The sequence below is a fragment of the Bos indicus x Bos taurus genome, chromosome 2 (genome assembly GCF_003369695.1).
Source record: "Bos indicus x Bos taurus breed Angus x Brahman F1 hybrid chromosome 2, Bos_hybrid_MaternalHap_v2.0, whole genome shotgun sequence".
Lineage (NCBI taxonomy): Eukaryota > Metazoa > Chordata > Mammalia > Artiodactyla > Bovidae > Bos > Bos indicus x Bos taurus.
In genome coordinates this window covers 21,841,187-21,865,329 of record NC_040077.1, presented here as the reverse complement: position 1 = coordinate 21,865,329, position 24,143 = coordinate 21,841,187, and the positions used below count along the sequence as shown (strand labels likewise).

Sequence of the window (24,143 nt, the reverse complement as noted above, 5' to 3'; positions counted from 1 at the left end):
TCAGTTGGTAAAGAATCTGCCTGCAATGGAGGAGATGGCTCGCAATGCAGGAGATTCGAGTTTGATCCCTGGGTCAGGAAAATCCCCTGGAGAAGGAAATGGCAACCCACTCCAGTATGCTTCTTGCCTGGAAAATTCCATGGACAGAGGAGCCTGGTGGGCCACAGTCCACAGGGTCACAAGAGTCAGACATGACTTAGCAACTAAACCATTACGTAACTGGGTGCTGCGGTGATACAGACAGGAGAGGACCCCTGCACCTGAGGGAGTTACAGTCTAGTAGGGAAGACCAGATATAACTATAACCTTGGCAGGAAGGAATGAGGCTGTGAACGAGGCCCATCTGTGTGTGAGGCAACTCTGAGAGAGAAAGGTGGCCTGCAGCTGAGAGGTCCTGGAAAAGTCTGGAGGATTCGGGAATGTGGGTGTGGACATTGTGGGGGCAGGTAGTGAGCACTCTGGACATGTATCAGGCCTAGTTACAAGCTCTCTGAATGAAAGTACTGTCTGATTCTTCAGAGAAATTCAAATCCAAGAAGAATAAAACTTAGGCAAGCAAAAGGGGTGAATCAGTGGCACAGCTGACGGGAAAACTCAGCAAGCTCTCTTTCCAGACTTCTCTTCAGCACATTTTAAATTGCTGAGGACAAAGAACCCTGGGTTTTCTCTCTGAATTTATCTGACTCACTCACAGTTACATACTAACTGAGTCATGTAACTTTTCTGAGATCTTCTGGGAAGAGCTCTTAGACTCCTTGGCCGGAAGATGGTTTCTCCATTCAGCCCGACCCAGAGCTCAGCTGTGGCAGTGCTCTTTTCACTGTGATGCATGCTGAGTTACTGAGCATGGCCTCTGTTTTGTAGGGCACTGATTTCTTCACCAGGGAGACCAAGGCTTCAAGTTGGTTCATAAGAGACTTTCCAGGGGATTATGAATGAAGGGTTATGAAGCTCTTCAAGCCTTTGGTTGGGATGCCCTGGCCTTCTCCATCCTTGAATCCTTTTCTCATTTTCTGCAACCACTCCCTTCCAGCTTTCAACCAGCAGCCTCTCCAGGGAAGGCTGCCAGAGCAGCGTTCAAACAGCTGTTGCAGGGGAAAGCTTTAACAAGAACTCTGACTTTATTGTTGTGGTTGCTATTTGCAAGGGCTTCTAGTAAATGCCAGAGATACCTGAGACCTGAAGAACATGGTCCCCGGTTGTTTCAATGGCTGAGATACTAAAAAGCTCATTGCGAAGGGTGAGTTAGCTCTGTGCTCTGTTTGAAAGGGGTCCCACCCCTTCCCTCTTGTCTTCCTCCTTTTAATCCTTCTGTTCCCTGTCCCATGAAGGAAGCCACGCAGCATGCAGAGGGGAGAGGGCCAGGGCTTTGATGTCACAGATGTGAATCTGAATGCCAGGGCCACCCCCTCTTGCCATGTGACCATGGACAATTACACCTATAACATCTCATTTCTTCTAAAACAGCATCATGGGCGTAAAGTGCCCAGCACCATTTCTGGCGCTGAGTATGTTCTATAAATCTTAGCTTCTCTCATTTTCCTTATCTATCAATACAGAAAAAGAAAGGCTGTTTCTATGGGTCTGAAGAATGAAACAGATTCTACTACCAGGAAAGACATGTTATAAGGACACACTGTTCCACAAACTCTTGGATACCAGTATCAAACCCGTACAGTAAACACGTATATTGTGCGTAAACATTATGCCAGGGTTTTTGGTGTCACACATCAATCTTAGAGGGAAATGGAATTTCTACCTTAAGGGAAGTTTCTTACGATGTGCTTTCAAGAGCTCTCTGAGGGGTGACATGGGGAGCTTGCTGACTTCGCTGAACAGGAGGGCTGTTTCAGACACAAACCAAGAATGGTGACAAATGCTTTGGAAGGATAATAAAGAGGGGAGATTGTCCTCAGCAGCTTGGGTGGATATGGGGAAAGGCAGTGAGGTAATTTGGGAGTGAGGGGTGAAAGGCCTTAAGATCCATAAGGAGAGCTTAGATTTTTCTTCTAAGTAGATAAAGGTTATGCAGCATTCAGAACTGGGGTTTGAATCCCGGCTCTGTCCTTTGCTAACTGGATGCCCACAGGCCAGTCACATTTCACTGTTACTCCCGAGCCACATGGGGACAGAAACACTGTGCAGTGGAGCCCCGTGCTGTCCTGGGGACTGGGGTAAACCGAGGTCTGAGCAGCCCTTCATGGCACAGGTGTGTGTCAAGTGCGTTCCAGATTAGCAGTTATGTGATTTCTCTCTCTGGGAGGAAACCTGTGCCCCACCAAATAAGAACCCGTAAGCGCCTTCAGACAATTTTCATGATCTGCCCTGAACGCATCCTGAATTCCCATGGAAGAGATAGAGTCTTGTGGCTTCTAACATGAATGCTTGTAAAAAATCAGTGCAATTCTCACAGCTGTTCTCTACATGAGAGCTTGAACTGACCCACGAGGAATCAGGGCTCCATGGAACTAACCACAAAAATTCTCAACATGAGCTCTGAAGGGAAACTGAAAATTAGAACAAAGAAAGTTTGTACTTCATGAAATTCCAAAATCAGAAAGCAAATCAGTGTTACTAAGGAAGTGATGTTATTATTTAAAGATCAAGACAACATATGGTTTTTAAGAGAGAGAGCAAACGACGGAAATAGCCTATCTTTTCAGAAAAAAAAAAAAGGTAATGCCAACACTTAAAATCTGTTAAGAATTCCCTTCTTTAAAAAAAAAAGTGTGAACTACAGGTATGATTTTTGCACCATAAATAAAATTTGGCAAATGAGCCTTTGCTTTTTCTCATTTTCATCTTAACTAGAGCTTATTTTTTAACTTTTTAAAAAGTTAACTTTTTAAAACTTTTATTTCTTAACATTTGATCTAAAACAGAGCTTCTTAAAGTATAATCTATGAACCTGAGCCAGTCTGCAAACTGTTACTGGCGTGTCACAGGATAAGGACAGAAACTGAAAGTAAGAATTTATATATTTTATAGCCGTCTGACAGAGTCATCTTTGTGTTTGCTGAATCTAACAACAGATAGTTGGTATTTTTTCAATTTGTTTTTCTAGTTATTTTTATTTTACTTTACAAAACTACTGTTCATGTCTAGGAGAACTGGTGTTAAGCCTTACTGTGGAAAGTAAAGGTTAAAAATTACAAAGATGCTTCTGATGGTAGAAGTCATAAATAACCTATGTTAGAGAAGAGTTCAAAATTCTTGTGAGTACATTAGCCATGGAGAGAGGCCAGGGAGAAACATTTCATAAAATGCATTCAAGATACTCAGCAGAAAAAAACAGATGTGATTACCTAGAAGAGACGGTTTTTCAGGTTACAAGCGCATGCCTACATACTTACTGGCGGACTCTATAAACTTAGGGTAGGCGTCATATGTGATGAGTGGAATCGGCAAATCCCTGAAGTACAGTTTCAGTGCACCAGTGATAATGTTGATATCTTCATACATGTTCACAGAAATATCTGCTTTCTCACCATCTTTGAAGGATATTAAAAGAAACAGAAGTAAATATCTGGATTCATAGCACTTTTAACAAATAACATTTTTGTACACTGTTAAAGATTCATAATGCTTCAGTTTTAAACATCAAATTCACTGTGCTGATACATGTGTATTTTTTTTCTGTGGAAGACAACCTGAATTTTTTATTCTAAAGTTATTTATTCTTCCACGATTTATGATGGAGGGGGATAGTAGAAGATGACTGAGGTTAACAAAAATATTTTAAAATTTCGTGAGAATTCCTAGAGGAATATTGTGGGGTAACTTTTTCTTTCTTTTTAAAATAAACATAGAGAATGTGAAAAATAACAACTGAGGTCCTCCCAACTTATAAAAGACCCAGCACAAAAGGCCGCCTTCGATTCACCCTGGGTTCTCATACATAATGTTCGCTCTTGCCTGAGCCCTGGGGATAGGAGAATTAGTGAGAAGGAAAGGCAAAACAAAACTCTAGAGTGTTGCGATAACAAGAGAAGAAATTATAAAACACAGGAATGTTTTAAACTTGCTGGGCCTTAACCCTGAAGGAAAGCTGGCCTTCCTTCAGGGTGACCCCTTCTGCCCTCCCCTGCACTTAGTACTCTGTTAAAACAGCTCAATTTTCATCTACTAAAGGTTTAATTAGTTTCTACTCTGAGCTAGACCTTATACTAATTTCTTTTATTCCATTTGGCTTATGAAAGATTTCTAAGGATGAAAAAGCAGCCTCTTTCCCACAGAGCTATTAGAATGGCTAGAACCCGGAACACTGACAACCCAAATGCTGACAAGGATGTAGAGCCCCGGAACTCTCTCTGGTTGCTGGCAGAAATACAAAGAGGAGCTGGCACTTCAGAAAGCAGGCAGGTGCTTGCAAAGCTAAACAAACACTTACCATATAATCCAGCAATCATACTCCTTGGTATTTACCCAAAGGAACTGAAAACTTTTGTCCACACAAAAACCTGCACATAAATGTTTCTAGCAGCTATATTTGCAATTGCCAAAAGCATGGAAGCAACCAAGGTGGCTTTCAGTAAGTGAACTGATACACTGTGGTACACCCAGACAAAAACAGTATTATTCAGTGATAAAAATAAATGAGCTCTCAAGCCATGAAAAGACATGGGGGAACTTTATATGCACATTGCCAAGTAACAGAGGCCGGTCTGAAAAAGTTACATACTGAATGATTCCAACTATTTGACAATCTGGAAAAGGCAAAGCTATGGAGTCAGTAAGATCAGCGGCATTCGGGGAGGAAGGGGAAGAAGAAGAACAGATGGAGTGCAAGGATTGTTACAGCAGTGAAAGTTCTGTACGGCACTGTAATGGTGGATACGTGACGTTACGCATTTGCCCAAAACCATAGAACTGTACAACATAAAGATGAACTTTAATGTAAACTACTGACTGTAGTCAGTAATAATGTATTGACATCAATATTGGCTCACAATTATAACAGACTGTATTATATGAATGAGAGATGTTAATAGAGGAAACTGTGGGCAGGAGCAAGAAAGGAGGGGTTATATGGCAAATCTCCCACTGCCAGTGGCTGGGAATGGACTTGATCAGTTGTTACCTTCCAGAGAAAAAGAAATGCCTCTTAACATTCAATCTTGTTTAGATTCAGGGTTGTTCCCGATGTCATTTCTTCACCTCATCTTCAATCTTGTCAAATATGTGGGCTGACCTAGATTTCTTCTGTGTTGATGATAATATCTCATTTATTTTGTCTTCTACCTCTGTTGGCTGTTAGAGGTCTGTGATGGGAGAGGAGTGTGATGGAACCAGAAGTGCGTACTTGCAAAGAAAAGGGTCTCTTCACCATCACAACTCCCGTTCTTTTTACTTCCTATATTCAAGCTTACACTCTTTGGTACCATTTATTCCAGTGCTCAACACAAAGACAAATCGGAGAACTATGGGAACAAAACCTTAATTTAAATGTTAAAAGAAAATAAGCTGCGCTGAGCTTTTCTCTGGCTGGGCCCCTCCTCCCACAGAGGGGTCTGATGCTAGAAGGTCTTTAGGTCCTCTCAGATTCTTGCCCCAACACATGAGATTGATTTTTTTTTTTTTTCCTGGTTGGTCTTTCAAATCCACATATTTTGGCAGTTTTGTGATACTGAAGATTTAACACAATATTTCAGCATAACAATGTTGGAGAGAAGACTACTTTGACCATGTAATACCATTCCAACAGTCAATTAGCTGGGAAGTGCTAAGCATGCATGCCAACTTACAGGAAAATTCACAAAGCTTCTCCTTTTTTACCAAATAGATCATATCAACTCAGAAGTAAAGCTTTCAGGAAGTAAGTTAATTAGCACATGTGGTCAAAACCCTACATTTCTTAAATGAAAATTAATGAGCTTGAACTTGGATGACAAGATGCTGGGGAGGCATGCACAGCAGGCAGAGTTAGGTCAGCCACCACAGACCTGGGAAATCTGAGCTCTGTAATGACTTAGATTCCTTCCTCTCCCACCTACCTCCACTGTTTTTTCCATGGTTTCTGGTAAATTTAATTGCTCTGTATATATTTTGGTGAACATGGACCAGCCTTGGAGACTCCAATATTGGTAATATAGTTAAATTTTACACTTCCTTCTCATCCTGAAATTTAATAGGTTAATACTTACAACTAACACAGAAATTATAAAAATTATAAGCTAAGTTATTTTATTTGGCATAATAATAATTAGTGATTTAGAAAAACAATGGAAAGAATAAAATAAGAAATTATGTTTCTTTGGGTAGAGTATTATTGTCCTAAGGTAATGAACCTGCTGGAAAACACACCTCTGTCAAAAGCCATCTTGACATCTTCAATTAGGTCACTAAATCCTGAGACTCGGTACAGTCCTTCAGAATTAAGACCTGTAAAAATAGAGCAGAGGAGCTAATTAGTCTCTTTGGGGTAACGTCCTTTCCTCAGATTTTAACTTTTTCTCATACTTCAGGTTAGGGAAGCAATGTGTCAGGAAGAATGATGAAACATATATGTTTAGAAATATGTATGTTTAGAAACCTCTTCATACTTTTCTCCTAAAATAAAATCGTTTTACTCACAGTTCTTTAATTCTGACGTACTCTCGCCTGAATATCTGTAATTTGGCTCATCATTTTGTCTAACTAGATCAAATGCCTTAAGTCTTAAGGGAAATAATTTCACCACCACTGCCATACCATAAATTCTTTTACATAAGAGAAGACTGAGATAAACTATATTAATAGGCCCGTAGCAATTATCTCCAAAGTGGCAGAGACTAATTAGGGCCTAGTTCTGGATTTTGGTTGTTTGGCCTGTTTTAAACAGAGCATTTATTTCTTTGCTTTTTGGACCTAAGCAAAGTATAAAAACTGAAAAAAGAACTGGCATTTATATATCAAATTTTACAGACTGGGAGAATCATCCATAAATATATTTTTAAGCATATTTCTTATAACTGGTTAAGTGTACCTTGAAATCATGTTGGTAATTACTTGTTAACTGCTTTCAGACTTCCAGATTAGTATCTGGAACCATTCCCCCTAACCTGCAGAAGGAAGCCTGGCTGTGCAGGGGGCTGTGGCTGCTCTGAGCCGCTGGAAGCGCCTCACCTCGAGCTTCGATCTCCCTGATGCACATGTCCACCACCATGGGCCGCTTGGTGGTGCGGGCTTTCACGAGTGTCGTCAGGTCACAGCTGTACACCTTCTTGACATGTTTCAAGTCTGGCTTACAGTCATTTGGGACCATCTTGGAACACTGCTTATGAACATTCAAACCACAATCTGAAGAATTTAAAAAGGAAAAATTCATTATTATTTTCAGAATTTTGAGTGTTCTGGAGTATTTATTTTGGCAAGACACTTCAACCTGAATTAGGTTTAAAGACTAGCTTTCAGCCAGCAGAGTGAGGGGAACATTCCTCTCATTCTCTCTTTTGGAAAATTTTGATTTTAAGTTAGAAGACTAGAATTCCAGCTCATGTTCCATCATTTACTCACTGTATGATCTCAAGAGAATACCAACCCAGACCAAAGTTAATAAGTGTTCAATTAAATGTCTACAAAATGTAATATTATGCCAATTAAAAACTTATCCATTTCTTTAAAGTTACATAAAAATTATATTCAATGTGGGATATAACTGCATTTTAACAAATCTAATATGAGGTAGAAGTGAACCCCCAAAAGTAAAGAGTATCCAAGGGCCCTCTTAAAATGATGCTGATCATATTTATATATACTCATAGCTCTTTAAATATATGCATATGATAATGATATAGAATACATCTAGATAGCTAAAAGTAGCTATAGTTATTATTTGTTACTGCTATCATCAACAGCTTACTAATGCCAAGCACACTATTTCAAGTGCTTTACATTATTTAAACTCACAAATTTCTATAAAACAGGTTTTATTCTCTTTTATAAATGTGATGAAACCAAGCACACAGGTGTTAAGTAACTTACCTACAGCATTTAGTACATTGTGGAGCCAAGATTCAAGCCTACAAAGATTGTAATGTCCACGATTTTAACACCTATACCATACTGCCTCTACTGAAATTATTCCTTTGCTTTGTCATTTTATTGGGTTATAAATTCTAAAATGCCAGAGTCCAAATATTTTCTAGTTAACATTTTGAGACATTTTATTTTCAAGAAGAAGAGCACAATGGCATTTTAGAAGAAGCAGACAGAAATACAAATATTTTGCTAAATTAGACTTAGGAGACATGGACTGTACCTGAATAATTTAACTAAATTTTGTCTTTCTGGTTTTTTGGTAAATGTTACCTGTTTGTTTTTAAGCTCATGAAAACTTGACACTGACCTCTTGTAAATCAAATTCAAGTGGGGTACACACAGTTTACAGCCAGGTCTTAATGGATTAGGGGCTTCCCAGGTGGCGGTAGTGGTAAAGAACCCTCCTGCCAATTCAGGAGATTCAAGAGATGCAGGTTTGATCTCTGGGTCGGTAAGATCCCCTGAAGGAGGGCATGGCAACCCACTTCAGTATTGTTGCCTGGAGAATCCTATGAACTGAGGAGCCTGGCGGGCTGCAATCCATGGGGTCGCAAAAAGTCGGACACGACTGAAGCGACTCAGCACACAATGCATTTGAAAACCATACAATGTGATTACCCTGTCTGTGGTCCTTGGGTAAGCTTCAGTTTTGCTTACTGTTTGGGCAGAAAGGGGAGCATAACATTCACCTCACAGAATTGTTATGAGAATTAAGGAGCCAATGTAGTCAAGGTGATTTGCATACTGTAAAATGTTAGACAAATACCGACAATGATCATCATCATGACCTTTGGTAAAGTTGCAATCGAGTTATATTTGACAGTAACAGTTAACAGAGACAAGGAAAATTAGCCATGGCTTAAAAATAAAATTGTTATTTCATCAAATATGTAGACACTGCCAATCTGACAAAAGAACTTAAAGCTTGTGGTGACTCTTAGGGAGGAAGTCCTATGTTCTGAGCACCGCCCAAGTGAAAAGACAGGTTTGGGTCTTTGCAGGGGTGGGTCTGCAAGTGAACAGCACCGGAGATGGCATGGCAGTGCTGATAGTGTCCCAACATGACCATCACTAAAGAACAACAGCTGCTGCTTCGAGTACGGAAAGGCTGCCAGGGATAGGAGCTCTAGTGTGCCATCTCAAGAAATGACCCAACATTGTTCTACATAGTCAAATAATGTCCAAATGAGTCCAGGACCCAAATCCTAAATTTCTCTTTATTCTATATTAGATATAAATAAAATTTCTGATTCAATCATAAGGCAAATTGGTGGTAAAATGTCCACTTAAAAGACCTCACTTCCCCTGAACATTTTAATGTTTTGGACAGCTTCTATAATTTAGAGCTAGATCTATTGATGTGTGCTTTTGAGTGAGTTACTTAAAATTTTCTGTGACTTTTACAGAATGGGAATAATAATAGTATTTATCCATTAATATTGGATCTACTATTAGGTTCTGTTATTATGTTAATGTGAGGCTGTACATTTCTCTGTTGTTATTCAGAAGAAGGAAGTAACTCTGAGGGGCCTTTCCTAGGCAGTGCCCCAGGGTTCCTTGAATGGCACTATCATGACCAGCTTAGGGTCAGGAGCTAGGCTGACCTCTAGGCCAATTCTGTTTGTCAGATGTGAATGCCAGGTCCTGAAAAGGACTGGGATGTTGGGGTTATAGCTGCTTCCTCATCTACACAGTTCTTAGTACATTTCATTTACAGAAAAGTACCTCCAAGCAGGCACATCATTTTTCTCTGACTGCTTTACCAAATCTGGGGAGTTGCAGCCACTGATTTCTCAAATATCTTTACCCTTCCCACTTATTATTCCTCTCCTGGGATTCCAACAACACAAATGTTATATCTTGTTACTGTCCTACAGGTCTTTGAGGCTCAGTTCACTTTTTAAAATCTATTTTCCCCTCTCATTTAAGTTGGATAATTTCTATTGATCTATTTTTCAGGTTCATGGATTCCTGCCTCTGACATATCCAATCTATCAATACTTCTGAGCCCATCCGGTGGGTATTTTGTTCATAAATTTCTCAGTTCTAAAATGTCCACTTAATTCTTTCTTATATCTTTATTTCTTTCTGATATTTCCTATTTTTCATTTGTTTCAAGAGTCTTTCTAATTGCTTCTTGGAACATTTTTATGAATGCTGTTTTCCTTATCAGATAATTCCAACATCTATCTATATCATCTCAATATTGGTGACTATTGACTGTCTTCTTTCATCTGAGTTGAGATTTTCCTGGTTGCTGGTAATGAAGTATAATTTTGAACTGCATCCTGGATATTTTGAGTGTTATAAGACTGTGTGGTCCCTCCTGAAATTTCAACTTTAGCAGGTAGTTAACCTGTTTAGATTTAGAATGCACATCCTGGCACACTATATAGGCTGTGTTTCAAATGTCAACCTAGTTTACAAAGCCTTTGTAATGCTTTTGCAGTGTTATTTTGCCCACCAAACTTGTATGTTATTCAAATGGCAGGACTCTACCCCACATTCTGGGCAGGGAAGAGGTCCTAGTCATTACGGCAGGGCGGAGAAGTCTTGGTTTGCCTCCATGCCTGGCTGGGGAGAAGTATTGTGCTGCATGAACTGCAGGGTGGGTACTAAAGACAGAGTTCTGATCGTGGTCTCAGCTGCCTCATTACTGCAGGGCAGGGGTGGAGACAGGGCTCTGCCCGTAGATTTAGGCTGAATGGGTGCTACTTCTACTTGAGAGTGAGGATGAAAGTCAGGATTCCACCCACAGGCTCAGCCAAGGAAGGGTACCACTTTCTTCCTGCAGGATGGTGGGGGGAAGACTCACAGGAGAGAAGTACAACCCTGTTACTGCAGAGTGGGATGGAAAACAGGTATCTACCCACAGGCTTCTGCCGCAGTATCCACGGGGGCGGGGGGCAATGTGGCTTTGTCATGGTGTCCACCTGGAGAATGCAGATGCACTAAAAGGTTTCTATCTGGCTCAGCTGCCCTTTCCCCAAGACTTTGCCTAGGAGAGCTGGTTCTCTCGGGATTATTTTTTGTGTCTGCTGGCATTTATGACTCGTGGGTGTCTCTAGTGCTCAGGCTGGGATACACAAGCGTTAAAAAAAAATCCAAAATACCACCAGGCAACTGACTTCTGAGTTCTCTGAGTCCTGAGGTCCCTAATCAGCCGCTGCCCCCCGCTTTTTTTTAATGTGGACCATTTTTTAAAGACTTTTATTAGTTTGTTACAATCTTGCTTCTGTTTTTTATGTTTTGGTCTTTTGAGCCCAAGGCACATGGTAACTTAGCTCCCTGACCAGGGATCAAACCTGCACCCCCTGTGTTGGAAGGCAAGAAGTCTTAACCACTGGACAACCAGGGAAGTCCCAGCCTTCCTTCTCATACCCAACTTTCACAGTCTTCTGATAGTTGACATACATATTCTTTTGTTATCATCATTGTGAGGAATAAAACAAAGCCTATTTATTCATCTCGTCTAGCACTGGAAAAACTTACGTAGTATTTTAGAAGTATAAAAGTCGGCAGAGCTTCATTATCTAAAAATAATGCTGAGGTACTTTAAGTTACTTTAATGCTTTAAGTGTGTGCACAGAAGTCACAGAACCAGCTGGAAAGGGCTGGTATTAATAACCTATCCCACTGTCTTCATTTCACAAAGACAGTGAAGCTCAGAGAGGCTAAAGGATTTGTTCGAAAGTTACTCCGCCAGGAAGTGGTAGAAAGGAGATTTTAACCTTGGCTTCTTAATTCCTAGACTGTGCTCTTCCCACTCAGTGATACATATCACTTTTCACTAGCAGTACACCATGTATGCTGAGTTATTATTTTCAGGGCTGAAGATGAATTTGCTATTTTCAACCTTTTATTCAATAATGTGTGTGGTTTCTATTATTTGTTGTATATACTTAAGTTTAAAAGACACGGCTGTATTTTACTGTTATATAGGTATCGATACATGATTTGGCAAGGACGTTTAAAAAGCAGTGATAAAACCTACCCATTATATCTTATTTTGTCACATTCTTTCCTAACTATAAACTCTAAATGGAAATCCAGTAGAAAGGAAACAGTAAAATTTGAATGTATCCACAGAATATCAAAATATCTGAATGGCACTAATGGTCTGATACTAACTTTTTTTCCTTTGAGTGTTTGCAGTTCTCTCTCATTTTAAACATCAGCAAATGCCTAATTTATTTGTGATTCACTGAAAACTGGATAAAGTGATGACTATGGTCAGATTTAGGTATTTAATGAGGATGGAAATGCTTTCTGATATTCTTTCTTCTATTTGAATAAGATTAAACTATGGGACAATATATTATGCTCAATTTTAGAATTTCAAAGGCCAAATTTTTGGCAGGATTGGATATGAAGTCCTTCAGAGGACCAAAGGATAGGGCAAAGTCATTAAAATACAGCATCTTTATACCCTTAAGTTCACAGTGCAATATACCAGCTCTGAGCGTGCTCTGAAAATTGCTGCTTCAGGGACTAGCAGTATATCAATATTTCAGTTTGCCATTAAGACTTTATTTGGTTTTCATACTTATTTATTAAAGTCATATAACTCCTATATAGTTCCATTTCTCCCAGGGAAGCTCTACACTATAAATTAAAAAAAAAAATCCATAAAAGATTATTTCATTTGTTGCATCTCTTGGCTTGGCAGGTTATTTTTATGTTATAATTAAACCACATTGTCCCCTCCCAATTCTTCAAGTTAATAAGCACAGAATAAACACAAGAAAGGAGGAATGAGAAATTCAAAACATAACCTATCCTTATAAAGTATTTCTGTTAGACTACTAACTTGAAGTTACTGTCAGATTTTCTGGGCTTGAGTTCTCCCAAAAAAATGTGTTTTATATCTAAAAAGCACAGAAACCTATTTTTTGAAATACACAGCTGATATTTATATTCTACTGAGAGGATTAAGGGGTAATATTAATATGTGTTTTGAAAAGAAAGGTAATTATTCATTCTTTTCTATGAGTGTTCCCATTTTAAATAACTGCAAATAGAAGTTTTTAAACATGTCTCGTAGTTGATCCCACTACCACCCCAGAATAGTGGGACTAGCTCATTTTTAACATGCATTAGAAGGCCTTATTTTCACAAGCAAAATTGAGAATATTTTGCTTTTGGGAATATTTATGAAAATACTGCTTTCATGTATAAAAGGAGCTATATGAAAGTCTTAGGCAAGTCTGACCAATTTCTCATTGGATTACAAGGACAACTGTAACTTTTTAGGTACAATCAAAGCAGTAATGAAAAGACATTACTTCCCTTTCTCTAACCTAAGAGTTAAGTGCTTTATACACAAAGCAATAAATACATTTTATTATTAGGAAAAAACTGCTGCTATTTCCTTTTGAGGGCTGGCAGCAATGACAATGATACACTGGAAAAATGAAGTCACTTTCCTAAATAACAAACACTAAGCTGATATGTCTGATTTACAATTATCATCCGGCTTAACTTCTTAGAATATTCTGGGCAGGCTAAATGAAAACAATTCAGGAATGCTGGTGGAATAATGGTCTTTTTAATGAGAGGGATGTTTGATGATCTCAGTGATTATATAATAATAATAGATTACTTTAACCTATAAGCTTACATTGCATAAAGGAAAAATGGTCTCGTAATATTATTCTATCTGAACGACAATGATCCTTTGCCCTTTACTTTTGAACGCTACTTACTTTGCTCATAACTATTTTAGTAGGAGGAGCAGTGCTCCCAAGCTGCAGTTAGATGGTCCCTTGCAATGTCGTTTTACTCACTTTAAAGAAGCGAGAGTAAGGCAGACTGTCGTAGCGGGGATGTTTAACGCAGACTGTGGGGCTTTGGAGAGCACATCTGCAGTGACTGCAGGCCCATGCCTACCCTCGCTGTTCCCTCAGTTGTCCTTGTCTGTGTGGGCTGCTGAGCAAGCCTAGAGCGTTGGGTCCTGAAGGGACAGCTTGCTTGCTATTGGCTGCCAGCCTGGTGACTGGAACACCACCCAACACTTTATATAATGTTTTAAAAAAAAGGGGTGGTGGGATACAAAATTGCTGCTCTTGCCAAACATTCTTTAAAAGTTCCTGACAAGCTCTCTTCTGCCTTGGTGGATTTTGAAGAAAAGAAAGCAAGCTGTCAAAAGCAGAAAAATACATCTCTTTTCTGACAAGTTGTAAGCAAGCCATTTTTCTTTGGAAGTACCAGCTTTAATGTTCAGTGGCTAGTGTATTAGTACTATTGCTGCTGTAACAAATTACCATAAACTCAGGGGTTTAAAACAATACAAGCGTATCATCTAACAGTTCTAGAAGTCGGAAGTACAAAATCAGTTTCACTGGACTGAAATCAAGGCCTTAGCTAGCCTGTGTTCCCTCTGGAGGCTCCAGGGAAGAATCTGTTTCTTTTCTAGCTTTTTCCAGCTTCCAGAGGCCACCTGCATTCATTGGCTCGTGGCCCCCTTCAAAGCCAGCTGTATAGCATCTTTGCTCTTTCCTGACCTCTGCTTCTGTGCTTGTATCTTTTCTCTGAATCAGCCTCTACTGCATCGCTCTTCCAGGGACTCTTGCAATTATGACTACATTGGGCCCATTCTGACAATCCACAGGACTCTCCCCATCTCCATCTCAAATTCCTTAACTTGGTCACAGAGTCTCCTTTGCCATGAAAGGCAAGACCTATGCCATGGGCACAGGTTCTGGTGATTAGGAAGCAGACATTTTCGGGCAGCCAGTGTTCACCCTACCATAGTTCTTTCTCTCTTTAAATTATTAATTCTTTGCATTTTGTTTTAAATAAAGTAGATGGCTCAAAAATCAGGATGAGCCATTTTAGATGAAAGAATCTCACTGTCAATCTAAATGTAATTAGTCATAGAATAATTCAAATCCCAACCTTCCACATTTAAAAACTGGGTTGACCTGTTTTATACAGCTCAGTAATACAGTTCCAGTCACATAGAATATAATGCTTTTGAAGGCAAGATATAACATAAAACCAATAAGCTTTTCTTTACATTCTTGACCTTTACTCACAATAAAAACAAAAGGCTATTCAAGTCAGTGCCTATGGGATGGGATGAATCATTTTATTTCTTTTCCTTCACATTATTACTATCATAAACATTCCAAAACATTTCTTTCAAATATGATTTTGGACTGTAGCATACTGCCAAAAATTATTCATATGTGTGGTGCTAGTTTTCTGCCAATAGCTAACTCAGAATTCTCATGTAGATGGCCTTCACTCTTTCAAAACATATATGATACACACCATCACTCTAGTCAAAGAAAAGCTTTTGAGTTAGTGATAGTCATAAAGTGTTTGAAAACCATTGTAGTCTTAGCTGGTCAAGGTTATGTCATAAAGGCAAACCAAGCTTATCGAGACCATCATTCTTTGAACAGGTGATCTGTGCTTTGGGAAGTGTATGTCATTTGCCTTTGAAACACCATGACAATGTGGTTGATCTTAACTACACCACTATGTTCCACTGTGGTCCCCTCCAGTTCGAGGCTCAACCATAGCCATCCCAGTGATGCTTCCTCATAATGACTCTGGGCAACCACCAGCCAGAAAGCTAATGTTCTCATTTACTCTCTGGGCAGAAACCTGCAAATGGGGCTGTCAGTCCTCTAGGATGATGGAGGAATTAGACTGGCTGAGCTGAGGCTCTCCTTGAAGGACACCTTTGCACAGTTCAAAGTCAAGGCGTGGGGAATTCTTACCGCTCCATGTGGCAGAGAAGTCCATGAATGGATCTGGCTAGTGACATAAGCCTGGAACCTTATCATGCCTTAGTGGTGCTAAGGAAGTCGAAGGTTGTGGGGGGGAGGGTAACTTGGAATGCTCACATGCAATGCATACTTATCTTGCTATTCAAAGAAAATGCAATTGAGAAATAAAAAAATCAGACTCTAGAAGTTTCTGCACATAATGGACAACAAAAATATTCCATTAAGAATCATGCCACAAAAGAAATGTGGATTTTTACAGTGCTAAGTTTGACAATTACTTCAGTTACCTTCAAAATACTTTACTCTTCATATACATATTTACAGTTAAACTTCATGCAAAAAACATGTAAGAACATATTTTTTAGCTTTAAAATTTAAATAGCAGAAACTTCTATGACCTAATATCACACACTTGAAACAAATAATAATTTTTAAGTCTGTGCCAGAATTTAGAGCAGTTGAGTAAATGGCCAGTACTCAGTATAGTTGTTATATACAAATGAAGTTCACATGATTTCAGTAACACTTATTTCATAAAGCATTTCAATAAATCCCTGAGTTGGTTATTTATGTGGAAATCTTACAAGTTTCTAAATTTAAATCTAAAATACTATGGTCATATGTTATAAAAAGGATTTGGCAAATTCAAGCTTTCAAAATATCAAAAACAAAGTATCAGTGACTAAGTGGTTTTTCAAAATATGATAATCATCTTTGAAGATAAATTCACAGGTTTTTAAAGCTTCAATTTGATTTCACAAAATTTAGTAAGGACAATTCAGCTTAACAAGCTTTTTAAAATTCAGTTTCTAAGGCAACAATCATAGGTCCCTGTACATTGCTTTTAAAAAAAAATCATTTTTACAAATTTAGTTACTGCAACATCAAAGGCAAGGCAAATTTAACTGCCTTACTTTTACCTCCTTTTATCAGACTTTCTGAACAAGATGACTTCCCTCTTTTTAATGGACCAGACTGCTGCCCATTAAGTACAGGAAGGTTAAAGGCAGATAAAATATCAATATCCAAAGGGGATGCCTGAGATGTCAATGGCCTATTGCATGTTAAGAGCAAATAGGGATTCAGCCCATTTTATGCGCCTAACAGCCAGTCTCCTCCTAAGTTATTCCTTATAACTTCATGTCTTACTCAATAAAGAGAAAGGGGACGAGCTCTTACCTGCACATTTCACTCCCTGAGCAATGAGCCCCCACATGAAGTTGGCACAGTATTCACACCAGTGTGGCCCTCTGAATGTGTGGACCTGAAAAAGAGTAGTGACACAGTGGCCGGGGGAAACCATACATGAGATTATTTCCCTTCAAAGCACTCATACGCAAGTCACGGTTAGTGTGAAGAGGCACAGTACGGTTACATTTACAAAAACCTTGGTTGAGTGGAACTAAGCATTTAAAGTTTCTTTCAGAGCTTGATTTTCTCTTTGTTTTAGAAATGGTGATAAATCAAGCCAATATCCTGTGATTTACTTTTGAAAACAGTTTTTACAGTGGAACTTTCCAACTGGTTCCCTCCAGCTGTAAGCAGTTTCATCTACATGTTATACAAGCACTGGCGTATTCTGAGCGCTACAGCACGGAGGAGGAGGAGAAGGATGAGGAGGAGGAGTGATGTAAAGTCTGTCTGGATCCTGTAAGGATTTTGTTGGATGATCCTCCTTCTGTTCTCTGTGATCACAGTTGGGGCCATGGGTGTTGAAGGTGATATTTAATGACTGGTCACAACAGAATAATCAAAAAGGACCAATTTCTGTTCAAAACTATTTTGATACTTACTATGTTAGCAAAGAAAATATATTTTAGAAACTACAGAAGTTACAGTTAATCAGAATCCCTGTTTGAGTACAGTAATTACTCACTCATCTTCCCAGCTCATAAAAATTTTACTGCAGTAGATTCTTTTATCCCTAAGAAAGGAACCCCCAAAGAATTCAAACACTAAGATACCTATAGACTTTATGCATAGGAAAGAGAAGCCATTTTAGCTTAAGCCAGATGAAAAACACTGGTAGAATAGAAAAACAATACATCCAAATCCTGAACATTAAAGAATAAAGGAAAAAATATCTTGAATATTAACACTTTAAGACTTCTGAGCAAATATTGGCTGAAAATGTATTCAAGAAACAGGTTAGAAGAAAAGGGAGAGGGAATAAGGAAGTTACTGATCTGCATCAATTACATTTACTTGAGATAATTTCTTATATATATGATTTCCTCCAGCAGACAATAGTAATACAAGAGTCAAAACCATAATGTGACAATATGATTTGCAAACAATGACACTATAATGAAACAATGAAATTACAGCTAATATTGTCACTTTTACTGCTGTTCTGTTTATGTACTGAATTGGTCTTAGAAACCAAGTGATTTTTTTTTTTTTTGCTTTGTTTTTGCTTTTTGTTGTTTACCTATTTTATACATAGTGGTGTGTACATGTTAATCCCAGCCTCCTGATTTATCCCTCCCCTGGCCCCCTTTCCGCTTTGGTAACCATAAAATTGTATTCTGTGTCTGTGAGTTTCTGTTTCGGAAATAAATTCATTTGTGTCTTTTTTTTTTTCTTTTAGATTTCACATATAAAGGGTATCATACATTTGTCTGGCTTCACTCAGTACGATAATCTCTAGGTTCATCCATGTTGTTGCAAGTGGCATTATTTCATTCTTTATGACCGAGTAGTATCCCACTATAAGTATGTACTGCATCTTCTTTATCCATTCCTCTGTCAATGGACATTTAACTTGCTTCCATGTCTTGGATATTGTATATATACTACTGCAATGAACATTGGGATTCTTGTATCTTTTTGAATTATGGCTTTCTCTGGATATATGCCCAGGAGTGGGACTGCTGGGTCACATGGTAGCTCTATTTGTAGATTTTTAAGGACCCTCCATACTATTCTTTATAGTGGCTGCACCAATTTACATTCCCACCAACAGTATAGGATGGTTGCCTTTTCTCTAACCCCTCTCCAGCATTTATTGTTTATAGGCATTTTAAGGATGCCATTTTGACCCGAGTGAGGTGGTACCTCACTGTAGCTTTGATTGGCATTTCTCTAATAATTAGCAATATTGAGCATCTTTTCATATGTGTTTTGGCTATCTGTATTTCTTCTTTGCAGAAAGGTCTATTTAGGTCCTCTGCCTAGTTCTTGATTGGATTGTTTGTTTTTGATAGAGCTGTACGAGCTGTTGGTATGTTTTGGAAATTAATTCTTTGCTGGTCACTTCATTTGCAGATATTTTCTCCTCTCATGTATGTTGTTTTTTAATTTTGTTTATGGTTTTGTTTGCTGTGGAAAAGCTTTTAAGTTTAATTAGGTCTCACTTGTTTACTGGTAAGTGATTTTTAAGACTGATACAAATATATATATAAACTTCAAACTTAAGATGCCACTGAACATAAGACTTAACCTGAATGTAAGATACATATATTCCATGTAGAGAAATCACCAATTAACTTAAGGCATGCCACTGATTATAAGCTTCATCCCAATTTCAGAGATGTTGAAAAAAACAAAAAACAAAAACATGTAGTAGAATCAATGAAATATGGTATATTAAAATTCAAAATACTACTGCTGGCCAAAATATCCATATAAGGCAACAGTGGATAAACCAGGGTTCATTCCAAGCAGGTATGTACTTGTGGCTCTGGTAGCTGCCAAGTGAGCTCAAATACAAAACTTTGTGTTGATTTTGGGGGGGGGGGGGTAAAAAAAAAGGCGGCCATAATCCTGTCTATGTTTTTTATGGAAGTGTCAGGAATGCAGACACAGTTGCTTCTGGGTTGTTAATGATGTTCAGAGCCTGCAAACTGAAAGCATTTCCTGGAGTTCCTGAAGCTGAGCCCAAGATTAACATCCAGATAGTGTCTGATGTCTTTGTTTTTTCCTATGTTCCTCTGAGTGAATAAAACTGGATAAAGTATGCAATCTTGCTTTTAATCTGAGGCATATGAGTGAAATAGCACTGACTCATATTTTAAAAATTATATAGTCACAAAATAGCTATAGAACTGTGAAGTTATTTTTAGAGGCAATCTCAGGATAATCCAGTTTCACTTAACTTGGTAAGGTTAATAAACTGGACTAGAAGAGTGCAGAAGTCCTGGGTTTGTCCCTGCCGTTATTCACGACAAAAGGTGTTTAAGTTCCACTGGTGTGTAAATCACTGGAACAAAGAAGGGCTCTTGGCAAACGGCGCTGGGTACTGAGATGTTACAGACCCAATTCCCTGCTTCGCCTTCACAAAGCGGTAGTGAATGTGGCCTTCTGAAAGCCGTGTGCCGTCTCTTCATATCACATATGCTGAAGAAACAGTTTCACTGACCCATGGCCCACTGTTCTCTAATCAGGATCACACATGCATCTCAGAAAGCAACCTTTAGGAAATTGTTCTTGATTCAGTTCCTTCTCGGACAGGTTTTTATAAAGGCATCTTGCCACCTGGGGATGGTTTTAGTGGTGGTGGTGGTTTTAATTTTGTTTTCTTAAACCACTTGTAAGGCAGGTTGTATAGCTCTCAAGGAAATAGTTCTAGAAGTAGGTCTTGAAGCACCAGAAGCTTGCTAAACTAGTATTTGTGTAACAGGATTTAAATGAATTTCCTTTTGAATTTTTGTACCTAAAAATTATTATTTCTTAAATTTTTTGACTTTCCTAATGACACTGGATTGTACTTGTAAAAATTGAATATTGTAGTCTTTGTGTCTCTTTGATCCTCCTAAAGGTTATCAAAACAAATGGACATCATTCATGAATTAATCATTTACAAACATTAAGTGATGACATATACAAAATTTTTTTGAAATGATGGCTCAAGGAATTCACCATAGGTTTCTCCTGCTAAATACAACATGAAAAGCCTCTTCTGAAAGTGTCTGCAAAGTATAAGGGCAGCTGGGGAGGGGCGTTGCTTGGTTAAGATGAATGAGTTGAGGCTTCCGGGTGAGCACAATCAGGCTTAAATGGGGTTGTGTGTGTCAGAGGATGCATTAGGAAAGGCTGCTCCAAGGAAATCAGAGACACACCAGGAGCGAAACAACTGGATGTTTAGAGGACTGTGAGGCAGTTCAGTGTGGGTGGGGTGGGAGTGACTGGCGTGGCAGGAGTGGAGAGGGGCACATGGGGCCTCTTCCATACATGCAAACGTATACTTTGTTCAGTCAGCAATGCAGGGCCACTGAAGATTTTTAAGGAAAGTGACACAGTTAAGGGATCAAGGCTGGAGGAAGACAGACCAGGCAGGCTGCTACAGCAGTGGTTCAGGTGCTGGATGATGTGGACCTGAACTCAGGCAGTGCTGACTGAGAGCGCGGAGGCAGGGTCAGTAGGACTTGGTAACGGATTGAGTCACAGGCAAGGGAGAGGAGGAGGACGGGGGCCAAGTCTTAGGCTTTGGGGCCTGCTGATGAGGAAAAATGGCATTAACAGGGGAACAGAAGCAGAGGAACAGGTCTGGGAGTAAGGTGGGAGGGGAAGAGCGGAAAGGATGGAGACAGAGGAGGTAGCTCGTGGAGTAAGTTTCCTGTGGGCACCTAGTGGAGATGGGACCAGGGCAGAGGGACTAGCTCTGAGTAAGAGCAGACGACTCTTCCTCTTCCCCGAGGTGGGAGGGCCAAGGGTAAGGGGAGAGGATGGCTCTGCAGAGCAGCAGTGGGAGCCCAGGACCCAGAAGGCTAAGGGAGTGCATACTTGACAGTTTAGCTGCTGTTGTGTTAGGAAGGAAGTTCAGTCATGAAGCAAATGAAGTTTAGAAAAAGTGGGGAATAGGAACTGGAACTGGTCAGAAATTCGGAGAAGGGCTGCTGTACTTGAAAGCAAGTCTCTTTCCTGGATGGCATTATAATCATATCACTGCTGTAACAGTGTAAAGTGCATTAAAGAAAAAGTGATGCACACTTTTTTTTTTTTTTCCCCCTTCTTGGCAAAATTCTTTTTCTTGTCATTTGTTTTTTTTGTTGTTGTTTTTTAATTTTATTTTTAAACTTTACAATATTGTATTGGTTTTGCCAAATATCAAAATGAATCTGCCACAGGTATACATGTGTTCCCCATCCTGAACCCTCCTCCCTCCTCCCTCCCCATACCATCCCTCTGGGTCGTCCCAGTGCACCAGCCCCAAGCATCCAGCATCGTGCATTGAACCTGGACTGGCGACTCGTTTCATACATGATAGTATACATGTTTCAATGCCATTCTCCCAAATCTTCCCACCCTCTCCCTCTCCCACAGAGTCCCACACTTTCTTTTAAAAAGGGTGATTGTGTTACATTTGAGCTTTATCTGAATGTTTTATTTTATATGCAGTTTTACATTAGCAATGATGTTTATATCACATATTTTACTGATTCAAAAAAAGATACCTTTAACAATTGTACAAACTGTACAACTTAGAATAGCTGTATGATTTCCAGTTGTTCTGCTCTATCTGGCACCACAGAAACAGGGCCCTCGTTACGCCTGCAGACGAAGCTCCAGGGCACTGACACCTGCAGATAATTCTGCTTACTAGACACGGTTGTATTCTGACTACCCGTCTCAGAATGATTTAATCAGAAATGTAATGGACATTCAAAATACAATAATTAAAAGGTCAAAAGTTGCATCTTGGAGGTTCTTTCTGCTTAGGAGTATGCTAAGAGAGAGCTAGGCTGGAATCTGGAAGAAAGGAGGCCTGAGTGGTTCACAAGGAGCTCAGGCAAGCGCTAGGTTATAAAAGAGAATGGCTTGTGCCTGAGATGCCCTGTCGTATACAGCAAACAGTCTTAGACATCCGCACAGGTCAGCACTCAGGGAATCAAGATTACTGACGTCTTCATAACACAACGAACAGACACTCATTAAGTGACATTTTCCATGTGTAATTTTTTAGGGAATTTTTGTAAATTGTCCCAGATTTTTATGTTTATATAAGTCTGTGTTTTAGTTTTCCTGTTTCTTCTTATTCTCCAAGGCTGTCAGCTCTTTTTCTCTCTTCCTAACCCTTTTCCCTTTTCCAACCACTAATTCTTAGTTGTAAACCGGGAAATCTGATAAGGTAACTTTGCTAGCGCTGGATGTAGATCAAGAAAATGTATCACCTATCTTCCTCTTGAAGGCATTAACAAATCAAACCAAATCAAACCAAACCCACCAAACTTCTGGCTCCTTGTCTGTGCTTCTTATAGCTAAGGCTGAGGGATACTGGTCCTGTGAAAAAGAATGTGTTAGTAGCATCATGCTTTATTCTGTAACATTCTTTAGTCTCTATTTACTATTTCTTATAAGCAGAGGGCACCTCAGCTTCTGTTGTGCACTGTATGACCTTAATGACATATGCTGGCTTTATAAGGTGGGAAAATAACCAATTCCTTTATAAATGGCACTGTTTCTTCCTTTTGGTTATTTAAACCAATCACTTGATTAATTTGTAAAAAAGGGATTCCTTGGGGGAATGTTTTGATCCCAATCAGTGTCAGCATGTAACGGTGTTAGTGAGGTCAGAGATGGTCCTGAGGAAAGCTACCTTTTAACCTGGCCACAGGTATTTTTTCCTAGGCCAAAAGCCTTTGGTACATCTTGACAAATGAAAGTGACGCAGTACATGGCATGAATTATACTGCCATGAACAAAGGGCAGAGCAACTTGCTTTAAGGACCTCTTCTCTTGCAACTGGAAAAAAGACAACTGTATTACATGGCATCTGAGACTGCTCTCACCTGTGAATACCTCCTGTCACATCAATCACCTTAAAAACGAAGATGAGAGACTGTATTAACTAGAGGACCTAACATGTCTGTCACAGGGTGGGTAACGGGCAGAAACAGGCTGAAAAGGAGACAGGGAGTGAGATGGGTGGGCTCCTGCGGGGTCCACATGGCACAGGCCAAGGGCCCTGTGTCTCCTGGGTATCAATCTAGATAATCTGAAGCAGTTCTTAACTGGGCCTACCGTCACATTAACACGAACCCTGGTTTCCATAAGAAAACCAGCACGTCTGCTTCTCAGGTTTCTGACGTTCACATCTCCAGTTTGAATGTCAGTAACAGAAACAGCAGAAAAGAATTCTATGCTATGGCAACAGAAAGAAAAAATCACATCTTCATTATTCCTCCCAAGCCGTAACACTACCTCTAGAAATAAGCATGAATGCAAACAGCCAAGGAGAGTGCCTGCAAAGCCTGCTGCAAATATAAACTATGTTGGAGGCGATAAGAACATTAGGGGAAATGAAATTTTGCCTGGAAAGGTGGGAATGACATTTCAGCTGCCGGTCTTCATTTGGGAGGCTCTGATGAGTCAGTTCTCCAGTGTGATATTAGGCAACGAAGGGAGAGAACAGATGATCAAAATCAAAACGAAAGGAATGTAGGT

At 39.4% G+C, this 24,143-nt stretch overlaps 1 protein-coding gene across 5 annotated transcripts in view; it reads right to left on the bottom strand.

Annotated features, from left to right (window-relative positions):
* The window catches only part of CHN1 (chimerin 1), a 202,448-nt gene that overhangs the window by 5,697 nt on the left and 172,608 nt on the right, over positions 1-24,143 (bottom strand). For all 5 annotated transcript variants that reach the window (XM_027557164.1, XM_027557171.1, XM_027557180.1 and 2 more), the window contains 4 exons: positions 16,938-17,022; positions 7,105-7,278; positions 6,304-6,381; positions 3,354-3,491 (listed from right to left, as the gene is read on the bottom strand). In XM_027557164.1, the coding sequence (XP_027412965.1) occupies positions 3,354-3,491; positions 6,304-6,381; positions 7,105-7,278; positions 16,938-17,022 (475 nt within the window). The remainder of the gene's footprint in view (positions 1-3,353; positions 3,492-6,303; positions 6,382-7,104; positions 7,279-16,937; positions 17,023-24,143) is intronic.